This window comes from Miniopterus natalensis, chromosome 7, assembly GCF_054644295.1.
Source record: "Miniopterus natalensis isolate mMinNat1 chromosome 7, mMinNat1.hap1, whole genome shotgun sequence".
Classification (NCBI taxonomy): Eukaryota; Metazoa; Chordata; class Mammalia; order Chiroptera; family Miniopteridae; genus Miniopterus; species Miniopterus natalensis.
In genome coordinates this window covers 10,786,536-10,806,155 of record NC_142087.1, presented here as the reverse complement: position 1 = coordinate 10,806,155, position 19,620 = coordinate 10,786,536, and the positions used below count along the sequence as shown (strand labels likewise).

Genomic DNA, 19,620 nt, shown 5'->3' with positions numbered 1-19,620 from the left:
TATAGCACTTCCTTTAAAAGAAATCCATTTGCCACAAAAACACTAAGAAGTATCTACTAATACCCTAATGGGGAACTAAAAATACCTCTCTATGCAATAAAGCAGAAATGAGGAACTGTCCAATTTTGGAACAGTATGGTTTTGGAGGTGGGTTTACTGGTCTCTGTCTCTATTTGATTTATCAAAAAAAGCTGGCATGATATCGCACATTATTTTGCATTATTAGGCATTATTAGGCTACCTGGACCCAGATAGCCTAATTTACCTTGACACCAATAAAACCAAGGACAACCAATGAGAGCCAGAGTAATTCCTGGGCATTTCATCTTGATGTCTCATGAGGGTAGCAGACTATAAGCTCTCCCACAGTTGGGACCACATCTTGGCCATTCTTGTGTCCACTTCAGTGCCCAGTGCTTAGTGTTAGGTAAGGTCAATAAAATCACAATGGGCAAGTACCACAGAGGGGTGACCTTTGAAGACATTTTCTGTTCTGTGTACAGGCCAGCTGGGACGGCGACATCAGACATGGTGAGGCCGATGCTGTGGTGAATCTGGATGAGCAGTGTCATGAGAAGCTGAGGAAAGAGTTGGAACACAGCTTCTCGGAGCTGGTTTCCCATAAACACCTCATAGAGGGCATCTGTTGCCTGTGGTAGAAAAGGCACACAGCAGAGCTGAACATGGTGGCCCTAATCCTTATTGTGGCTTGACTTCTGTCTGTGCCAGAACATGCTTTCTGGTTCTACTATCCCATGGGCAGAACAGTGGTGGTACTCAGTGCAGGGACATGAAAGTAAGGGGGGGAAGGAATCAGAGTAAGGTGGTCATTAAAAGTTACCAGAGAGTGAGAGAGAGCCCTGAAATCCAGAAGGAAACTATAAAAGAAACTATTAACATATTTGACTGCATACAAATAAAATGTGGGGGCAAACTTTATCACAAACAAAGTTAGAATACAAATAACCTGGAAAAGTGTTTGCATCAAAGTAATATTCTTGATATATAAAATGCTCTCACATATCAGTAAGAAAACAATGTTAAGGCTTACTACTCAAAATGTGGGCCACGCACCATTAGCACTGCCATCAGTTAGAAGCTGGTTAGAAATGGAGATCGAAAGCCCTGCCCTAGACGGTCGGCTCAGAATCTGTATTTCAATTAGATCTCTAGGTGACTGTGGTTTGTGTGCATGTTAAAACAGAGGCACTGGTGTACAGGACATGAGCAGACAAGTCACAAAAGAAGAACTAGAAATAGCCAATTAAAGAACATATACAGCCCTGGCCAGGTGGCTCAGCTGGTTGAAACACTGTCCTGCGCACCAAAAGGTTGCAGGTTCAATTCCAGGTCAGGCACAAACCTAGGCTGTGGGTTCAGTCCTGGTCGGAGCATGTACAGGATGCAACTGATCCATGCTTCTCTCTCACATCAATGTTTCCCTCCCTCCCCCTGTCTCTCTCTGTCTCTCCCTTCCTCTCTCTCTGAAAATCAATGAAGACACATCCTTGAGTGAGGATTCAAACAAACAAACAAAAAACATATACAAATGTTTCACCTCACCAATAATAATATTATAATTAGAACATGTTCATTTTTCACCTATCAGCTAGGCAATAATGGAAAGACTGGCCATGTGATAAGAGTGAGGGTGAACCGGCATTTTCAGACATGGCCCGTAGGGGTGAGAGTGAGGGTGAACGGGCATTCTCACACATCACTGGCAGGTGACAACATTCTAAAGGACCATCTGGGAAAACAATCAAAAGTTTAAATAAGCCCACCCTTTGACCTAGAAATTCCCCTTCAGTGGACTTTGTCCTAAGGAAATGATTGGTATGTACGGTATAGCAAAATTTACGTCTGCATGGTTAAGTTTGCTGCAGCACTGTTTCAATGGCAAAAGTTTAAAAATTGTCAAAATGTTCACTAATATGAAATTTGATAATAAAGTAAATGGTTCTGTACCATGTATTACCTATTTTTTAAAAAGTTAGATTACTATGCACCCATGAAAAAGAGAACAGAGAACCTAGTACATAGATATGGAAAGCAGTTCATGTACTGTTAAATAAAAAACAGCAGGCCATCAAACAGTTTAAGTATCATGGTCCTGCCCTAGCCGGTTTTGCTCAGTGGTTAGAGCAACAGCCCACGGACTGAAGGGTCCTGGGTTTGATTCCAGCCAAGGCCATGTGCCTCGGCTGCAGGCTCCATCCCTGGCCCTGGTTGGTGCATAAGCAGGAGGCAACCAATTGATGTGTCTCTCTCACATCGATGTTTCTCTCTGTCTCTGTCCCCCTTCCACTCTCTCTGATACAGCAATGGACAAAATATCCTCGGGTGAGGATTTAAAAAAAAAGTATCATGATCTTATATATATATATGTATTTATATGCACACACAATTTTATAGACTAATATAATTAGTTTTATCTGCCCTAACTCCTAAAACTACACTAAAGTGACATTACGGGGATTTTTAAGAAGGCATAAACCCAGAAGAACCAGAATAGCAGAGGAGAAAATAGCAGACTAGAGATGTCAAAATATTTCTAGAAGCTAAAAAAAAGTGTGATGGTAACTTAGGCCAGGGAAAGCTGAACCATAAGCTGATAGGCAAGAGAATAAAGTAAAAAGTGCATGTAATAGTGGGGAGGCTGTGCGTGTAGGGGACAGGGAGTGCACAGGAACGCGGTACTTTCTGCTCAACTTGGCTGTAAAAAACTGCTTTAAAAAATAAAGTCTATTTAAAAGGGAAAAAATGGGATAAAAATATACCAAATACATTTCCAAAAAGTTCATATATGTATAAACACTTCTAAAAAGTTCATTTCTAGGGAGATGGTATAGCCATTATTTAAATATTACCATCTGGTCCTTTACAGAAAAGGCTTGCAAACCTCTGCTAAGGAGGAACTTCGCTTTCTATTTTGTATTCTTCTGTATTATTTGAAATTCCCCCCCCCAAGTTTATATTATATTTATATATATAAATAACATCATCATCATAGTTAAGAGTTTTTATATATATATAAAGGATGAGGGAAAGAATGTTTATTTCTTTCCCTCGTACTGATTCCTTCCCTCTCCCTAGCCCCTCCATGTCAATCAGTTGGTAGTGAGACCGTAGGCTTATAAGTGGATGACAGAAGCAAACTTGGAGAGGAGCTAAAAGGAACACTCTCCAGATAGGGTGTTGGAACAGTCATCCTAAGAGGGAAGCATGCGGGCTGAAGTCGGAGGGGAGAGCTCCATGGCTTACAGCAACAGCCACGTAGGCCATCTTCTCCTGGGTGGGCTCGTTATGGCATTTCTGCAGCTTCCTCAGGAGCCTCGGCAGAATCCCGGCTATGCTGGGCAGCTCCACCTTCAGCGCTCTCCACATGTCAACCAGATTCCTAGAAACCCAGAGTAAGGAGGCTCAGGAGAAAGGCTTATCCGAGGCCTATTGTGACCACACGTGTTTAGTCTGTTTGGAACCCAATCTATAAGAGGTTTCCTGCTGTTTAGTTCCTCAGGGTAGCAAAAAACTTAACTATCTGATTTCATAACAGTAATTCCCAAGTTCCCATTGCCATAGCACAGACTTCAAGACCATTCACAAACTTGCCCTAACCCACCTTTTCAGTCTCACAACTTCCCTACCTCATACTCTGTGCTCTAGTTACCCCACACCAGTCACCTTCACCAAGTAAACAATGAGCTTTGAAAACCCTATACATACCCTTTGCTTATGTCATTTCCTTAAACTGAAAGGCACTTTCCAAAACTCACCTCTACCCATCAAAATCCTTCCAGGTCCAGCTCCAGTGTCACCTCTTTTATGAAGCTTTTGCTGCTTCCTCACCTGCCGCTCCTGAGAGTGCCCAGGACACTTTAAAAATTTGTTCTTTACAGAGGTTGCCTCAGTCTTACATGTGTTATTGTCAGTTCTTTGTAGGTGTGTCTACCCGTTTCCTCTGAAGGCAGGGGATAAGCCTGGCTTCTACGAATCCCCGGGCCCAGCACAATGCCAAGCTTACAGAGGCATTCAAAGGCATACTTATTCAATCTAGTGTATGATCTTCAAATTTTGGCTAAGGTCAAGGCCTGAAATAAAGCTTTCATCTTCTTTAGAAGATGTCTCTTCTTAAAGACAGCACGTAATACCTTGTCTTCTACCCGACTCAGACATAGGGCCTGAGTTATATAAGCACTGTGAAGGAGCAGTACAGGGAAGCAGAAGATCGGAGGTTGCTCATGCTTTTAACCCATCCTTTTATTTTCAAAACCCACCTAGGTCTCTTTGTGTGCGAGACTCGGTGTTTTCCTAAAGTGTGGTTTTCCGAATCACTCTAAAAATTGAGAGGCTTAAAGACAATTCCCACAGCTCACTCCTTACTTTGGCAATTGTAATCTGTGAATTCAACAAAGCGAGTTTCTCAAAGACGCCTGAAGGGAAGGCTGCAGGCAGCGTGGGATACCGAGAGGGCTCATGACTGGGGAAACAGACTGTAGAATATTGGCATTCATTCTGGGGTGAAACTAAGAAATCCCCATATTTACTTACTCTCGATGTTTTTATCTGAATTCCTAAAGGAGTAAATGAAGTGCTTAAGAAGCTATTTATTATGAAAGAAGCGTTCCAAAATGCTTTTGGTTCTGCACATTTGTAAGTGTGCTGGAAGTGCATTTGAATCAGGAAAACACGCACATGGGCCTGTAAGCCTTCACGAAGTTTAGAGTGAAAAAAAATCATCTGGGGAGTTTGTTAAAAATATGGAACGGGGCTCGCGTCCCGTGACACTGATTTTGTAGGTGTGACATTGTTTTTGTTTGCCCATCACTTGCAAATGAGCATTCATTAAACTGTTTCATACCTTCCTGGAATTTATTTTCACGATTCCTTCTGTCTAGAATGCTTCTTCCACTCCCCCATCCAACTGTCTACTTGGTGATTCACACTAAAAACTCAGCTGGGGCAGCCCTTCTTTCAGCAATGGAAAAAATATCCTCAGGTGAGAATTAAAAAAAAAGAAGGTGGTTTTCAAACAGTTTAAAGCTGAGAAATCTTTTCTTCAAGTTAAATGATTACCCAGAATCACAGTGTTACAAAGCAGATACAAGAGGTGCTACTCTGGTTAAAGTGGTGGGGACGGGGCACCTGGAGCCCTCTCCTGACGCCTCGCTGCCTTCCCAGTAAGGGCCTCTCCTGGAACTTCCTGGGTGCCTCCAACTAGGAAAGCCACTCACCTAAAAAAAAAAAAAGCATCGTGTTTGTTCCTTCTATGATTCTGTTCTTTTATACATATATACATTTACGTTTTGGCGAAATCTCTCTTAAGCGCATTGCAGACTTCATGACCTTCACCCCTAAATCCTTCAGTATCTACCTCCTAAGAATAAGGACATTCTTCTGCATAAACCGTATTACACACCTAAGAAAATTCATTTCACACCTAAGAAAACTACAGTAACTTAATAGCCTAGTATAGAGTCTCTATTTAAATTCTCTCAAAATTTTTAATCACAGCTCTTGCCTTTCACCAGGGCCCAATCAAAGTCACGTGCTGCATGGGTGCCTCTCTTTCCCTTTTCACCCAGAACAGCGCCCCCAGCACCATTCTTTCTTTTGTGACATTAGCTTCTTTGAAGAGTTCAGCCCAACCATCTTGTAAAACGCTCTTTATTCTGGGTTTGTTGGATTGTTTCCGTATGCTTATGCACTGCATTCTGATTTATATTGCAGGCATCTATTTGTATCTTATCTCCTCTGTAAGAATATTGTTAGATTTTTGAGGGCGACCATGTTCTGCAATCCTCGGGGATGTGCCACGCGCCCAGGTTTAATCCAGAGGCCGCGCCAAGGTTCTGTTACCTGTCATACGGGACTGGATGATACAGAAGGTGGCTGATCACTGTATCTGTGTACTTGGGCCTGGAGATAAAAAAACTCAGGATAGTTATGACTTGTTGGCGGACACTAGGTTGGCTGACCATGGATAGCTGCGCACAGATAAAGTTCACAATTTCCGGCACCTGAAGAGAGAAAAGAAGTGACTAAGACCTTAAGCCTGAGGGACACTGACAGTTACTGAGGATATTGTGGTTATTTCTGAAAGGCCCTGGGGGTGACTTTTAAAACAGAATCTTTATTATTTTTTTAAAAATTTATTATGAAAACTACTTAAAACATACCTGTATGCATGTATATGCATGTAAGTTTTTGGAAGGACATATATACGAGGATGTCAGTAATGTTTCTTTGAGTGATATTAATTTTTTGGCTTCTATGTTTTTCTGATTTTTCCTTAATGATTACGTGTTGATTTTACAATAAGGCTAACTACTAAATTTAGTGTTGCAAGGAAGCTGGGGGTTTTCACTCTGACTCTGAGTTGGCAGAGGAGTGACACCTGCCATTGGGCTTTGGTCCATATCTCTGCTTGAACCACTGTCCCTGCTCATAAACTCATGACGCCAGGGCTCCGTGGGTGTGTCAGCATCTTGGAGAGGCCGTCCTCAACTGCCTCATATAGAACAGCTGTCATTACCACCAGTGCCAGAAACTGGTTTAAGGATGGCAGGTGATGTCATTCTGGCCAGTAAAACCTGAGGGAAAATCTACTGGGGGGCTACTGGGAAAGACTTTCCTCTTTGATTAAAGGGACAGAAGGAAAACATGTTTCTTCTTCGCTGGGTAGTCTTGTCTTATCTGGTCATAAAGCCTGAAACTGTGGCAAGTACCTTCTGGCTATATAAACAGGCAAAGTGGAAAGATGCCTGTTGAGTCACCAGACCGATCCTAGAACATGCACTCTACTTCCACACTTCTTCTATGAGATGATAAACCCTTGGTTTAAGCTTCTCACAGTTGATCTAACAGCTGAAAGCACCCAACTGATATGTGTCCATCTCACTGTGCTCTCATTTTATTGTTCTTTTTGCATCTTTGCTATTTTAATAGCATTTAAAAATTACTTTTTATTGTTATCAAAGTACACACAATTTTAAAGGTCCAGTGGGATTTCAAGGCTCTCTCTTGCCTGTTCCAGGGACAACCACTCTTCTCTCTCCCTGCATGCCCTTCCATATCTACATTGTTGTTTCTTGATGTATCAGTTTTAGATACATTTACATAAACTTTCTCCATTTTATACTTACTAAGTCAGCCCCCCTCTAGGATCACTGATGGCTTGATTTTTTAAAAATTTGACGCTGTTAATTAACCTGGGTAAGGATCTAAATTGAAGTTACCATTCTCATATATGATAATTATATCTTCCCAGGAAGCAACACTCCTCCGGAAAATATGGACTACACCTTAGGTTTTAAAAAATGTCCCTCCCTAGTTGCACACATAGTGGTCGTTTGTTATACACTGCTTCAAAGGATGCCTATTCAACATTGGCCAAATGGACTCAGGCTTTGACCTTGGTCGCCTTCACTAGCTCCCAGCTGAACAGAAGCAGGAGCGGCCTCTGCAGCCGCAGGAGAGGTCTTGCTGATCATTTCAAGCCCAGGAAATGGCCACGAAGCTTTTTACCTTCTCAAATCGGGACTCCGCTCTTTCCACCAATGATACCAGCAATTCTCCGGCTAATTGCTGCGTGCCGGAATGCTTCAGATTTTTTAGGCCATCCAATACAGTCAGCACAAACTGGCAGAGCTCATTTGAATCGAGGAAAACTTCGAAGATCTGAAATGATTTAGGAAAAAGGAACTTCCAAGATATGCGGTATGACAGAGCCCTGAACAAGGAGTCACTCCACGTTAACAGTCAGAGAAGAGTTTAAATATGTATAATGCTGTTTACTTCAGTTTTGTTTATAAAGGTGAAAAACTAGAAGTGGCTCAAGTGCCCACTGATGGGCCTGTGCACGGCCTTTTATAGCTCGACTTTTAGAAAGAAGCTTTATTACCGAGATCCTCAGAAGGAGTCACACTTTTACAGGAACAGAACTAAAGGAAAAGCCATCGTGCTATATTTTAGCCAGGCATAGCTAAAATACGTTGTCTGGAGATACTGTATTAAAAGAATGTGTCATTCTGCTTCTCATTGCACCCGTGAGGGTGTAAAGTCCTTCCTGGGATTGTAATAGGTATAATGACTAGGCCCTTACTATGCGATAGGCACTAGGCAAAGCGTTTTCCATACGAGCATCTCATTTAGCCCTTACAGCATTTGAGTTATCCCGATTTTTACAGATCCCCCTTGTACAGATGAGGAAACTGATCGAAATTAGAATTAAAATGACCCGATACCTTTGATCCGACATGAGTAAGATCTGGAGGTTTTCTTTTTTCCCCGTCACCTAACATAGAGCCTGGTACCTAGGAGATGCTTAAGTATTTGGTGAACAATGAATAAATAATTAAAAAGCGTATGGCTTTTTGGGTCAACTACACTCTCCCGCAGCTCCTTTTTGTGACAAGGGTTTATGTGCCCAAGAGGCTGGCTAGGGTTAGGGGGAATTAATGGGAGCACAGCTTGTCGAAGAGCTATCCAAACAGTGGCATTGGCCCCATTATAATAAATTGCCAGAACGTTTCCCAAAGTGTTTTTATCATTTTACATCCCCATGGACAAATGTACGAGACTTCAGGCTGTTTCCCATCCTCTCCAACGTTCCAAGCTGTCTTAATCGTCTTTGCCATTCTGGTTACCTTGGCGATTTTGAAGGGACAGCTGTAGAGCTGTTTACTACTGTAGAACTCTAGGAGCTCTTCACAGTTTTTCATTGCTCCTCTCAAGATTAGGTGATTTTTCTTGTCCTCGGTGATATCTGAGAAGAAAATACAAAATATTGACAAAATATTGATACTTTCCGGCTTCTTTCTTTCTTCTGATTCTGCAGATGTGGTTGATCTCACCCTTCTTGTCTTTTCACTTGAATAAAAATGCCTGGGGAAGGAGTGTGAGTTAACCTGAAGGCTGATTTGTTTCCCTTCTGTTATAGGACAGTATATAAGAAGGGCCAAAATGAAAGAAAAGAGTTTTTAGTAAGAGCAGAGCTTTTGGGCGATTTAAGAGTACAGCCAAGACATGCTGCGCCTTCCCCATGGGTGAGGAGTGTCGAGGGCTCTCCCGATGAAGCTCAGGTACTGTGTCTGATAATTCTGGTATCAGAACTTTTCATGTGTACGGTTTTGCTGATTATCGAGGCTACCGATGCTCCCTCATGGTGCCTCGTTTTTCTCATATTCACTAGAAATCTATCTATGGGAAGTCTTGGAGCCCTTGGCTGAGGACACTGTCTCTCCAACTAGAGGGGAGAGGGACCCTTTAGGGGAAGGGACCCTGTCTGCCTTGTTCACCAGCACACCGCTTGAGAACAGTAAGAGCTTCATGAATATTTGTTGAAATACAATCAGTTATACTTCCTTGACGGTGTGACTTGGTAGATGGTCCTCATACTCGAAGCTGCCCAGAGGTTAGACTGCTACTTTGGGAGGCAGGGAGCTTATCCTTGGGACGAGTGAGCTCAGTCAGCCACTTGGTGGGGACAGCGTAGGCTGAGACTCACGCACTGGGGGGATGCCTGGTTAGATATCTTCTAAAGTCTCTTCTAACTGGGATGGTTCATTCCTTGGCCACATGGCCCTCTTTCTACTTTTCAACTCTTCAAGCTCGTCGCACCTGCTAAAAGCCCTTTCTCCTGCTGGTCCCTCTACCCAGCATGCTCTTCTTACCTGTTCACCTGGCTAATGTTCTTTATTTTTCAGATTGTCTTCAGAGAGGCCTTTTCTGACCCCCACACTAGACTGGGTTCTTACTCATAGCCCCTGTCATTTCCCTTCATGGCAGTTATCTTTTTTTTATAGTAACAGTTATTTGTTGATTCTTTGATTGTTTGACTTGCCCCCTAGACTATGTTACATAAGGACTGGACCGCTTATATTCTGGTAACTGTTGTATCCCAAGTAAGTGCTCAGTAAGCATTTATGAGATAAATAAATGAACAAAGGCCCAAATGATGGCACTTCTGACCAAACTTCTGACCAAACTAATCACCCTAGTGTGTCCACAGGGCTACATGTTTAGATACTCTTAACTCCATGGCCATGTGCGTGCTGACACCGAGGGGTCTGATCCAGTGGTATGATTCTAATTATTAAGTCAGTGTTGCTTCCTCTCTGCCTATGGACTATGTACCTTTCTCACTGTAAACTACTGTAAAAAGGCTTTCTAGGCTGTGGGGAGTGAGGGCGCAGGAGGATTGGTGCTTGCATTGTGCTGGATTTACTGGGGCTTGGCCGCCTTACACTTCAGCCGCAGGGTGATGTGCAGCAGGTAGTGCACGCCCTCTGCAGCCTCCTCAGCCACCTCTTTCAGTGGGTCCCCACACAGTAGGACCATCAGAGCCACTAGGTGTCCAAGCCTTTGGAACCGCAGTGGAAGCTAGTTAGGGAGAAAAGAAAATGCCATTAGAATACAGGTGTATTTAGTGGCTTTAGATTTAAGTTGCTGAGAAGTAATTCCACTTCTACCACCTATTCAAGAGAAGTGCAAGAGTTGCATTCAGCCCTTGGATCTCTTGAGGCTTAAATTTTAACATGTGTGGATATAATATACTCAGCAAATGATAGTCAATATGATAACTTGTAACGTAAGTAAGCAATCTGAAACATGAAAAAGTTTGTATATAAAGATGTTCATTCTAGCACTGTTTTTAGAGGCCCCCCATTGAAAATAATTTTCCAGTAGTAAAGAGAACTATGGTTTAGCCACTCTATGAATATAATAATTAGGAATCAAGTATCCTAGGAATTTATAATAAGGTAGGAAAATGTACTAGTCTTCTAAGTGAAAAGTTGGATACAAAGTTGAGGTGTACCATTTAACACTACTTTAAAATTTTATTTATTGACAGTTTGCTCTATTATGAAAAAAAAAAAAAAAAGGAAAGTAGCAGGCAAAAACCATCCCAGCAAAAGAAATGTAATTTAAAATAAATAATGAAGAAAGTGGGATAAATTTAAAAATGCAGGTAGGAAAGATAAATGAAGCTGAGAGTTTGGTTAGCACTCAGGACGCAGAGTCACCGTGTGCTTGAGGCAGGCCGTGGGGCAGGCGCCGGAGCTCGGCTCTGAATCTTCTCCGGGCTAATGCAGCGTCCCATGCAACACAACTCAAGCCGTCCATAAGACAAGAAGCAAAGGGCCACGCTGAGAAAGCACCACTGTTTCTAGGACCGAGGCAGCAAAAATGCGCTGAAATATTGTGAACACCACCTCTACCACCGATTTACCGGCAACACAGCAGCACGTGCGGAGCCTGTGACACCCTCACTCACCGGCAGAGCCTTCGCTCAGCCAGCCGATCAACAAATACTGCGCGTCAGTTATAAGCCGGGACTGGCTATGACTACGGCACGCGTAGCGAAGGCGCTGAGACTGGCACCGGGGACATGGGCAGTGAACAAAGGACAACCTCCCTGCTCACGGAGGTGAGACGCTAGTTGGGGGTTGTAAAGGAGCAAATAGCACGTGTGTATTGAGCGGCGATGTATGCGTTGAGGAAGAAACTTGTAGAGGGCAGGGCAGGAAGGGCTGTGTTAGAATGGTCAGGGAAGACCCCACTAATGTTAAAATGCGGGACTTAGCCACGCAGGAATCTGAGAGGAAAGCGTCCCAGACAGAGAACAGCAAGTGCAAAGAGAAGGCGCGGTGTGTGGTGTTTCTGAGGGACGCGCAGGCTGGGCTGGCTTGAGCCAAGTAAACCAGAGCGAAAGGAATGGGAGGCAGGCGAGGATGGGGCCACATCACATGGCAACTTAGACAGTGTAAGGATTTTATTCCATGTGGGCTGGGAAGCCACTGGAGGGCTCTGAGCAGAGAAGGGACATGAGCTGACCTGCATTTAGTCAATAAATATTTAATTGAGCATCTACTGTGTAGCATGTTCTGTGCTAGGCATTGGGGATGCTGTGGTAAACAAGACAAACATGATCACTGATGAAATCTGCATTCTATTAAAGGGAAATGGACTATAAATCAATAAAGAAATAGTCCAGCAAGATAACCTTTGATTCTAAGAAGCCACGGGAAGGAAAGAGAGCTTTGAGACAGAGAACAAGGGTAGATCTATCTGTAAGCAAAGGCCTTTTTGAGGTGGAAACATTTAAACTGAGCACTCAAGATTGAGGAGAGGCTGGCTGTGTGAAGGGTTAAGGAAGGTCATTCCAAGCAGAGGAAGTAGTGAGTGCAAAGGGCAGGAGGCAGGAAGAGCTCTGCATGCTAAGGACCGTGAGGGAGGCCAGTGTGGCTGGAGTGAGTCGGGGAGGGTACATGGGCAAGCAGGAGCTAGGTCATACAAGACCTGGTATTCTAAGAACAGTTGGAAATTACTGGATCAAAAGAGAGATGTGGGTTTTAAGACGATTACTCCAGCTGTTACTACATATAGAGAACAAACTGGAAGGAACTGAAGTAGAGGCCCCCCCCCCCCCCACACACACACACACAAAACGTAGTCAGGAGGAATAAAAAGATGTTAGCAGTGGCTATCGCTGTGGGCCCTCAGGTATTTTTAGGTTACATTTATTTATTCATTCAAAATCATTTACTCTATTGTTATGTTCTAGCTCTCGGGCTAAGCAATGAGGCTGCAAGATTAGTAAACACAGTGTCTGGCTCAAGCCACCTGACTTTTAGGAGAGGGTAGGCACGTGAATAATGCTAAGTGCCATGATATTACATGAGCACCAGGGAGTCACCAGTCCGGGAGTCACAGGAGGAGGGGACAGGCGGTAATAGGATGGCTTTGGACCCTCCCTCCTGTGCAGGGCTGCTTACCTTCAAGTTGAGATGCATGCACAAGCACTTCAGAACCTGAGCCACGCTGGCTGTGGCCCGCTCCCGCTCGTGGTCTTTAACCGACTGTAACCATGGGTCCATGTGCTACGATAAATGAAGGGAGCCTGAATGACTTACCGGGAAGGTCTGGGATAACGCCTGATTCTGTGTGGAAGGAAACGTGGAGAGAGAAGTTCCACATGTCACTACTGTGCCTGAAGATATATATTTCCCTAAATGATAAACTAGTCTCGGTTGGAAATCAAAGTGGCAGGATGACAAACAAGGCACAGAGACCTAGGGCATCGGGGGCCAGTGTCCTTGGGGGCTCACTTCCCAGATTTATTTTCCCGTCATCCCACCTCCTTCAATTATTTATTCTACTCTTCTATATGTTTTCAGCTTTCTGAAACCTGCTTTGGAAAGAAAGGAAATTAATGCCATGCTATTATAGAACTCTGAGGGTGGGGAAACGGTGCCTGCCTACAACGGTCAGGGAAGGCCTCATGGGAAAGTTAATGCCCACGGGTAGGAGCTTCACGAAGGAGAAACGGCGGGAATTAAGCTGCCAGGGCAGGAGAGTGCAAGGCACATGGGGCAGAGGAGAGGAACCCGATCTGGCTGCCGTGTTGACGTACAAAAATAAGAGAAATGAGAAATAATGTTAAGGCTGATCGTGGCAAAGATAAATGACCCTCTGTCCTTAGGAACAAAGCATTGATAACAGTTGAAAGGGTTACCCCTTTCTGGGATATCTGCACCTGGGAAAGGGCCAGGAGAGCAAGATGCTTGAACTGTGGCAAATGCCCTCCAACGAGTACATTTCTGATGATGGAATGGCACGTGCTGGGACAGTGCCGGGGGCAGGGGGAATTGACAACAGTTAAATCTCACCTGGCAGGCAGCTGCCTATTTTCCCATTCGGGAGGCTGGCCCTGTCCTCTGGTCACCGACTGAAACCCTTCTGCAGCAGTGAGCAATCATGGCGTGAGGAATACAGCGGCCACTTAAACCACGCACCCAAGGCCACTTACTCAGTACCCTAATGTTACCTCAACTTAAAGGTGAAGAAATGAGACCCTGAAAAATCACATTCCTTGCTGAATTTATAACCAATGAATGGCAGCGAGTCAGAATTTGAACCCAAGTCTGACCCAAGGCTCTCTCTTAAAACTTAATCCTGCCCCGTTTTCTTCCACTTTCACCAGTCAATAGTTTCCCGTTCTCCCCAATATCCTGTTTACCTTCAAAACGATGTCAAAATTTTCCAAATGTGGGTCTTTTACCACCAAACTCTGGAGCATCTCAGAGAACACCTGAAACGTCTGCCTGTAGAGACACTGAAAAGGCACAGGGGTACGTGATGCCACCACATGTCGCGCCCCATGCCTGCACTGTCAGGCTCCCCTCGTCATCCTGAGACCTCATTTGACGGTGCGGAACCAGCGCAGAAGCACTGGGAGGCAGTTTGTGAAACGATGTATGTGCACGTTGCATGGATGTCCCAACATACCGGGAACACAGCTAACTGATTCTAACTACACTTAGGGAATCGCTTAGGGGCATCCAAGTACTTTTAAAGTTTGGCTCGTGGCCCTTTCTGACATCTTGAGGCAAAGGGGAATGACGTCCCGCTAGCAGTCGCTTTGCCAGCCAGTTTACTAGGGGCAGGGAGACATCAAGGCCTTTGCACTTCCTCCTCTCTCTGCCCCAAAGCTTCTCCTCCAGAGACAGCCACACCCTCTCTCTTCAACGTCGCCTGATCACCCCCGGAAAAAGCCCCATGCCTCCCACCCACGGTACTCCTTATCTTCTTTTCCCTGCTTTAGTTTTTTAAATATATCTTTATTGATTTCAGAGAGAGGAAGAGAGATAGAAACACCAGTGATGAGAGTCATTGATCAGCTGCCTCCTGCACGCCCCCTGCTGGGGATCGAGCCCGCACCCCGGGCATGGGCCCTGACCGGGAATCAAACCCTGATCTCCTGGATCCTAGGTCGATGCTCACCCGCTGAGCCACGCCCGGCCGGCCTCCCCATTTTTTTCACAGCACTATTACCACCTGATATGGTATCTACCAGCACTAGGACGTAAGCTCCCGGACGGGAGGGTACCGCTCTATTTCTGCTGCCTGTCGTGATGCTTAGCAAATGGTAACCCTAAATACCTGCTTAGAGTATGAACCCTCCACCTTATTTTAAAGCCAAGAGCAAGGAGAGAAGGAAGGAAGGGAAAGACAAAATGAAGAGGAGAGGAAAGCTATTTCACGTAACCACCTATTCCGTTCACCAGACTTGGCTTGAATGGTGTTTGGCTGCTTCCAAAAAATAAAATGCGCTCTCCAGTGGCCAATATCAGCTGACCCTGGCGATGGCAAGTTATGAAAGCAAAGTGTGAGTTACCTCTGAGTTGCAGGACCCACTTGGCATGATTTCCTGCAGCTGGGCAAGAGCTTTTTCAGATGGCAGAGTGATTATACTTTTGGTGATAAGACTGAACAAGTCCACTCGATCTTCAGAGCCAAAGAGCAAATGGACATCTTGGTAACTAGGAGAAGACAGTTTGGGAACAGTAAGCTGGGGAGAGTGGGACTGGACACTGATACGTGGAGATCAAAGTGACCCAAAAGGAAAGGGCAGACTGACTGGCGTGTCATTCCGATGGAAGAGGTCAATGGCACGCTCGTCAGTCTGCTTAGCTACATCTTACAAAAGGTTAGAGAAGGAGTTTCAGGCTCAGCCTCCACCCTTCTCTCCTTACCCTCCCTGCCTCCCCAGGAGGTCACAGGAGCGACGTCCTTCCGGGCTTGCCTCCAGGTCAACCATGGAAGAGAAGCCTGCTACAGTCTAAACAGTCGAGTACGATTTTCAAAGTGTGTTCTGCCGAGCGTTTGTTAGTTTGGGGAATGGCAGGTTAAACCAAGTTAAAAATCTTCAATCAGTTCATGTGCAGTACAAACCTCCAAGAAAGGTAAACAGAAGACAGCCCTTCCAAATTTCTTAGACCATGAAACTCTGTCATGAAGCAGACATGGTAGTAACTTTCCATGGAATATACTTTGGACAAAGCTGAACGCTAAGGAGGCTCCAATAAGGCCTTTCAGACACGAACGGTAGCATACATGAAATCAAAGTTCTTACACAAAGCATGGAATTGGCTTTCACTTCTCTATCTAAATAGTTTTGAGAAGTTAAAAATATGGAACATGTCAGTTGGCTTTGCTACTGGCCCTGAATGAAGAACCAGAACACATGTGTAGGGGGTGTATGGGTGTCACCTGAGGTCAGTGATGGTGACAAAGACCTCCTGGCGCACAGGGCTGAAGAGAGAATGCAGGGGCTCCTCTTCCACCAGAATCTGCAATCAGAGGGAAAGAGCTTTAGGAGAGAGAGTGGAGAATGTGCCAAGTCGTTAGGCCAAATGATCAGAGATGTGGGTGGGCTTCAGAGGGCTCTACCCCTCGGCTCCACAGGACAGGCAGAAGGACAGTGGCCAGGCTAGGAGTTTATTCTCCGGAGCCGGACCCTGAGGCCTGGCTCTGCCTCTTCCTAGCTCTTTGAGCTGACACAGGTTATTCAACCTTCCCTGGGCCTCGGTTTCCTCACCTGTACTTATCTTCATAGGGTAGTTGTGAGCACTAATGAGCTAATTCATGCATAATATCTAGAAGCCCTCGGCAGCTGTTGGACAGTGTCCATTAGTCGTTATTTTTATTACTAGTGATTATTTCCAGTTCTGGTCAGGTCTCGCTGGGGGCCCGCTGCTCTTCTTCGTTGTTTCCCCAAGGAGTTTAGTTACGTTTAGGGTTTTATGGTCCGGGAGGGACGAAGGATAAGGCTCTGCCTTCAGCCTCCCGGGGTTGCCCAAATCTACTTATCTCAGCAGCATCACTACGAAGATCACAGCTACGAGCTGGCAACTTGGTGTTAAAAAGTGAGTTCATTATTTCCCCTCTGCCCCAACCTCAGCCTTCAATTGCTGCTGTCCATGGTGCCCCTTCCCGGGGCTCATAAAAAAGCATTTATGACTTTCTCCTTCACTCACTTCCCGCATCCATTTGATCACAGCGCCCCTGCAGCCATGCACCTCGAATGCAGGTGAAGGCAGTGCCCTTGTAGCGAAACCACCAGGTCTGCATTCCCTTCTGACTTCAACCTGCATGGGCACTTCTGCTGGGATAAACCTTTGTTTTCTCTTTCTCAATCAGTCAGGTCTAAAAGGCACGTGTATCATCCATCGCCACAATCAAGATGTTGAGCAAATGGATCACTACCAAAAGTTTTCCAGTGCTACTTTGTAACTTCTCCCTCCTGCCTCTTCCCAGTCTGCTTCCACCTCCAGGAAACCATTGACCTGGTATCACTATAGAAAGGTTTGCACTTTCTAGAATTTTATATAAATAGGATCACATAGTAAGTACCTCCTCTCTTTTGTCTGGCTTCTTTCACTCAACACGATTACTCTGAGTCGTGAAAGTTGTAGCATGTATCGATAGTTCATTTCTCCTCACTGCTCAGTATTACTCCATTGTGTGGATATACCAAAATTTGTGTACCCATTCATCTGCTGGTGGACATTTGGGCAGCGTCCAGTGTTTAGCTATTACAAACAGAGCTGCTATGAGTATTGATGCACACGTCTCTGTGCAGCCATACCCTCCGCCTAGGAGTGGAATTGTTGGTTCATATGTCAGCATGACTTTTTACGAAATCGCCAAACTGTTTTCCAAAGTGGCTGTGCCATTTTTAGATTCCCACCAGCAGTGTGTAAGAGTTCCAGTTGCACCGTATCTCACCCGCATCTGGCATTATCTTTCTTCATTTTAGCCATTCTAATGGGTACATAGCTGAATCTCACTGTGGTTTTAATGTGCTTTTCCCTAATCACAACAATGGAGCAGCTTTTTGTGTGCTTATTTATACATCTTCTTTGGTAAAGCCTAATAACAAATTTTCCCCCCTTCCTGTTTATGTCCTTAGCTTCCTTGGCTCTTTTCATTGGGATCCTGAAGAGCCCACATGGGTATGGCTTGTAAGACTGGCAAATGCTCTTAAATTCTTCTTTCTTTATAATGACTCTGGTTTTCTCCTCCTGTGGGTTCCTCAGCAGAACTGCCTCTCCTCAGGCATCCCTCCTCTCGGTTGTTGGGAGTTGTACTCTCTTAGCTCCTGCACGTGGGCTTGCAGAGACTTTGCGGACTTGTACAATGATGCAATAATCCACACGATTCTCTCACAAACAACAACTACCCTTAACTTTTCTAGGCTGAACCCCCTGCCAGCCCACACTTTGGTTGTTACTTGACAGTGGGTATTCTACTACTGGCTGGTCAGATCCAGATGCAGAGCACAGGGAAATTCAGCGTGCTTCTGCTGAGACTTGCACTTGTGGATCTTCTGAGCTGGCTGGTTAAACCATGCCAATTCTTGTGAGAGTGGGATTTTGGAATCATGCTATTTTGGCTGGGTCCTATAGCTGCCTATAATCCTCTGTCTGTGGACTATAGCCAAGCAGAAAGCTGCATCCATTCTTAAAATCTGCATTACAGCATCCTGCTCTTCTTGATGTATTATTGGGAATAGTTCTCAGTCTATTTATGAGGTGTGGTCACTTCCAAAGGATTGTAAACTCTTGGAAGAAATCAATTTACACTTTTGGAAATGTGTGTCCTTTATCAAAGCACCAGTGTTCTAGATACAGAAGATCCTTGATAACTGTCTGTTGCTGAACAAACCTGTTAACTGGTTAGCCTTCAATTCTGAAAGCTAATCATCAATCTGATCAGCCTTTAAATCTGTGTGTTGAAAAAGAGCTGCTCATTTCCCTGGAGGGTGTAAGAAATCTCAGATTCAGAATCTTAGAGCTTTAGAAAAACTGAAGGGACCATTTCACAGATGAGAAAACTAAAGCATCAACAAGTTAAGTGCTTTCTTAGAGCATCGCCTCCTTTGTAAAGCCCTTCTGGAGCCTCTGACATGGAATTGACCACTCAGTCACTCCTCTGTACCCTCACTATACCTATTTAAACTTTTGTCACAGTCCCTGTAACAGTTGATTAAACCTTGCTTGGCTGCAGAAACGGGGATTATGTTCTTCTTTGTCTTTGTAGCCCCAATTCCCAGGTCGCTGTCTGGGACGGTCAGGCACTTAATAAGGCAATGAATGAATGAGTTAGTGGCAGAGAGCGGCTGGAGTTAATTACAAATAGGACAAAAAATAATAATAAAAAGAGCACAATCATGTTTCTTTTTAAAACTAGTTTAATGAATTTTAATAGCAAATTTACAGGAACAGTACAGAAGACAGACAACATTAAAAACATGTACTTGCATGTAGGACAACTCAGAAAAGTATAGTGAATGGATGGAATCTACTGTATGATAAAAATGCTACAAACACCATTTAGTGCCATCAATAAGAAATTTGCTTGTTTTGAAGTCCTGAACAATTTCTCACATCAGACACTGGAAGGGAAGTTTGTGAATCAGTTCAATGGACTTCTGATAACATCTAATTTCACTAAGTGCCACAGTACCAGGCCTGCAGCGATGAGGTTTCTTAACCCTTCCAGTAGAGGGCGTACTCTGGCGAGTGGCTTTGGTAGCCAGTTGCTTCCTGGGTGCTTTGCTGCCGGTTGATTTGTGGGCAGTCTGCTTTGAAGGAGCCGTGCTAAGGACACCTCTTTACTTAACCCCTTCTCCTTCAGGTGGAGCTGGGGTTAGAGAGCAAGGACAGCTGCGAACACCTACAATCACGTTTCTTAAATGCAAAATATGTGTTAGGTACCGTGCTACCTAGCTTATGTTTATGTCTTATTTAATGCTCCCAATAGTTCCGTGAA

General features: G+C 44.5%; 1 protein-coding gene and 1 long non-coding RNA gene across 4 annotated transcripts in view; one reads left to right on the top strand and one right to left on the bottom strand.

Moving 5' to 3' along the window:
* The window catches only part of LOC107542115 (uncharacterized), a 28,553-nt gene extending 17,342 nt beyond the window's left edge, over positions 1 to 11,211 (top strand). For 2 of the 3 annotated variants that reach the window (XR_015714804.1, XR_015714803.1), the window contains exons 3-4: positions 4,899 to 4,999; positions 7,271 to 11,211. This is a non-coding gene — a long non-coding RNA (uncharacterized LOC107542115). Of the gene's footprint in view, positions 1 to 503; positions 3,024 to 4,898; positions 5,000 to 7,270 lie in introns of those variants that run through there. The other variant, XR_001603675.2, reaches the window with a different exon arrangement.
* MROH8 (maestro heat like repeat family member 8) overlaps positions 1 to 19,620 on the bottom strand; it is a 42,595-nt gene that overhangs the window by 14,092 nt on the left and 8,883 nt on the right. The window contains 10 exon segments of the mRNA XM_016219326.2: positions 460 to 650; positions 3,265 to 3,400; positions 5,860 to 6,020; positions 7,528 to 7,680; positions 8,649 to 8,767; positions 10,248 to 10,383; positions 12,780 to 12,884; positions 14,024 to 14,119; positions 15,182 to 15,326; positions 16,057 to 16,136. Coding sequence (XP_016074812.2) covers positions 460 to 650; positions 3,265 to 3,400; positions 5,860 to 6,020; positions 7,528 to 7,680; positions 8,649 to 8,767; positions 10,248 to 10,383; positions 12,780 to 12,884; positions 14,024 to 14,119; positions 15,182 to 15,326; positions 16,057 to 16,136 — 1,322 coding nt within the window.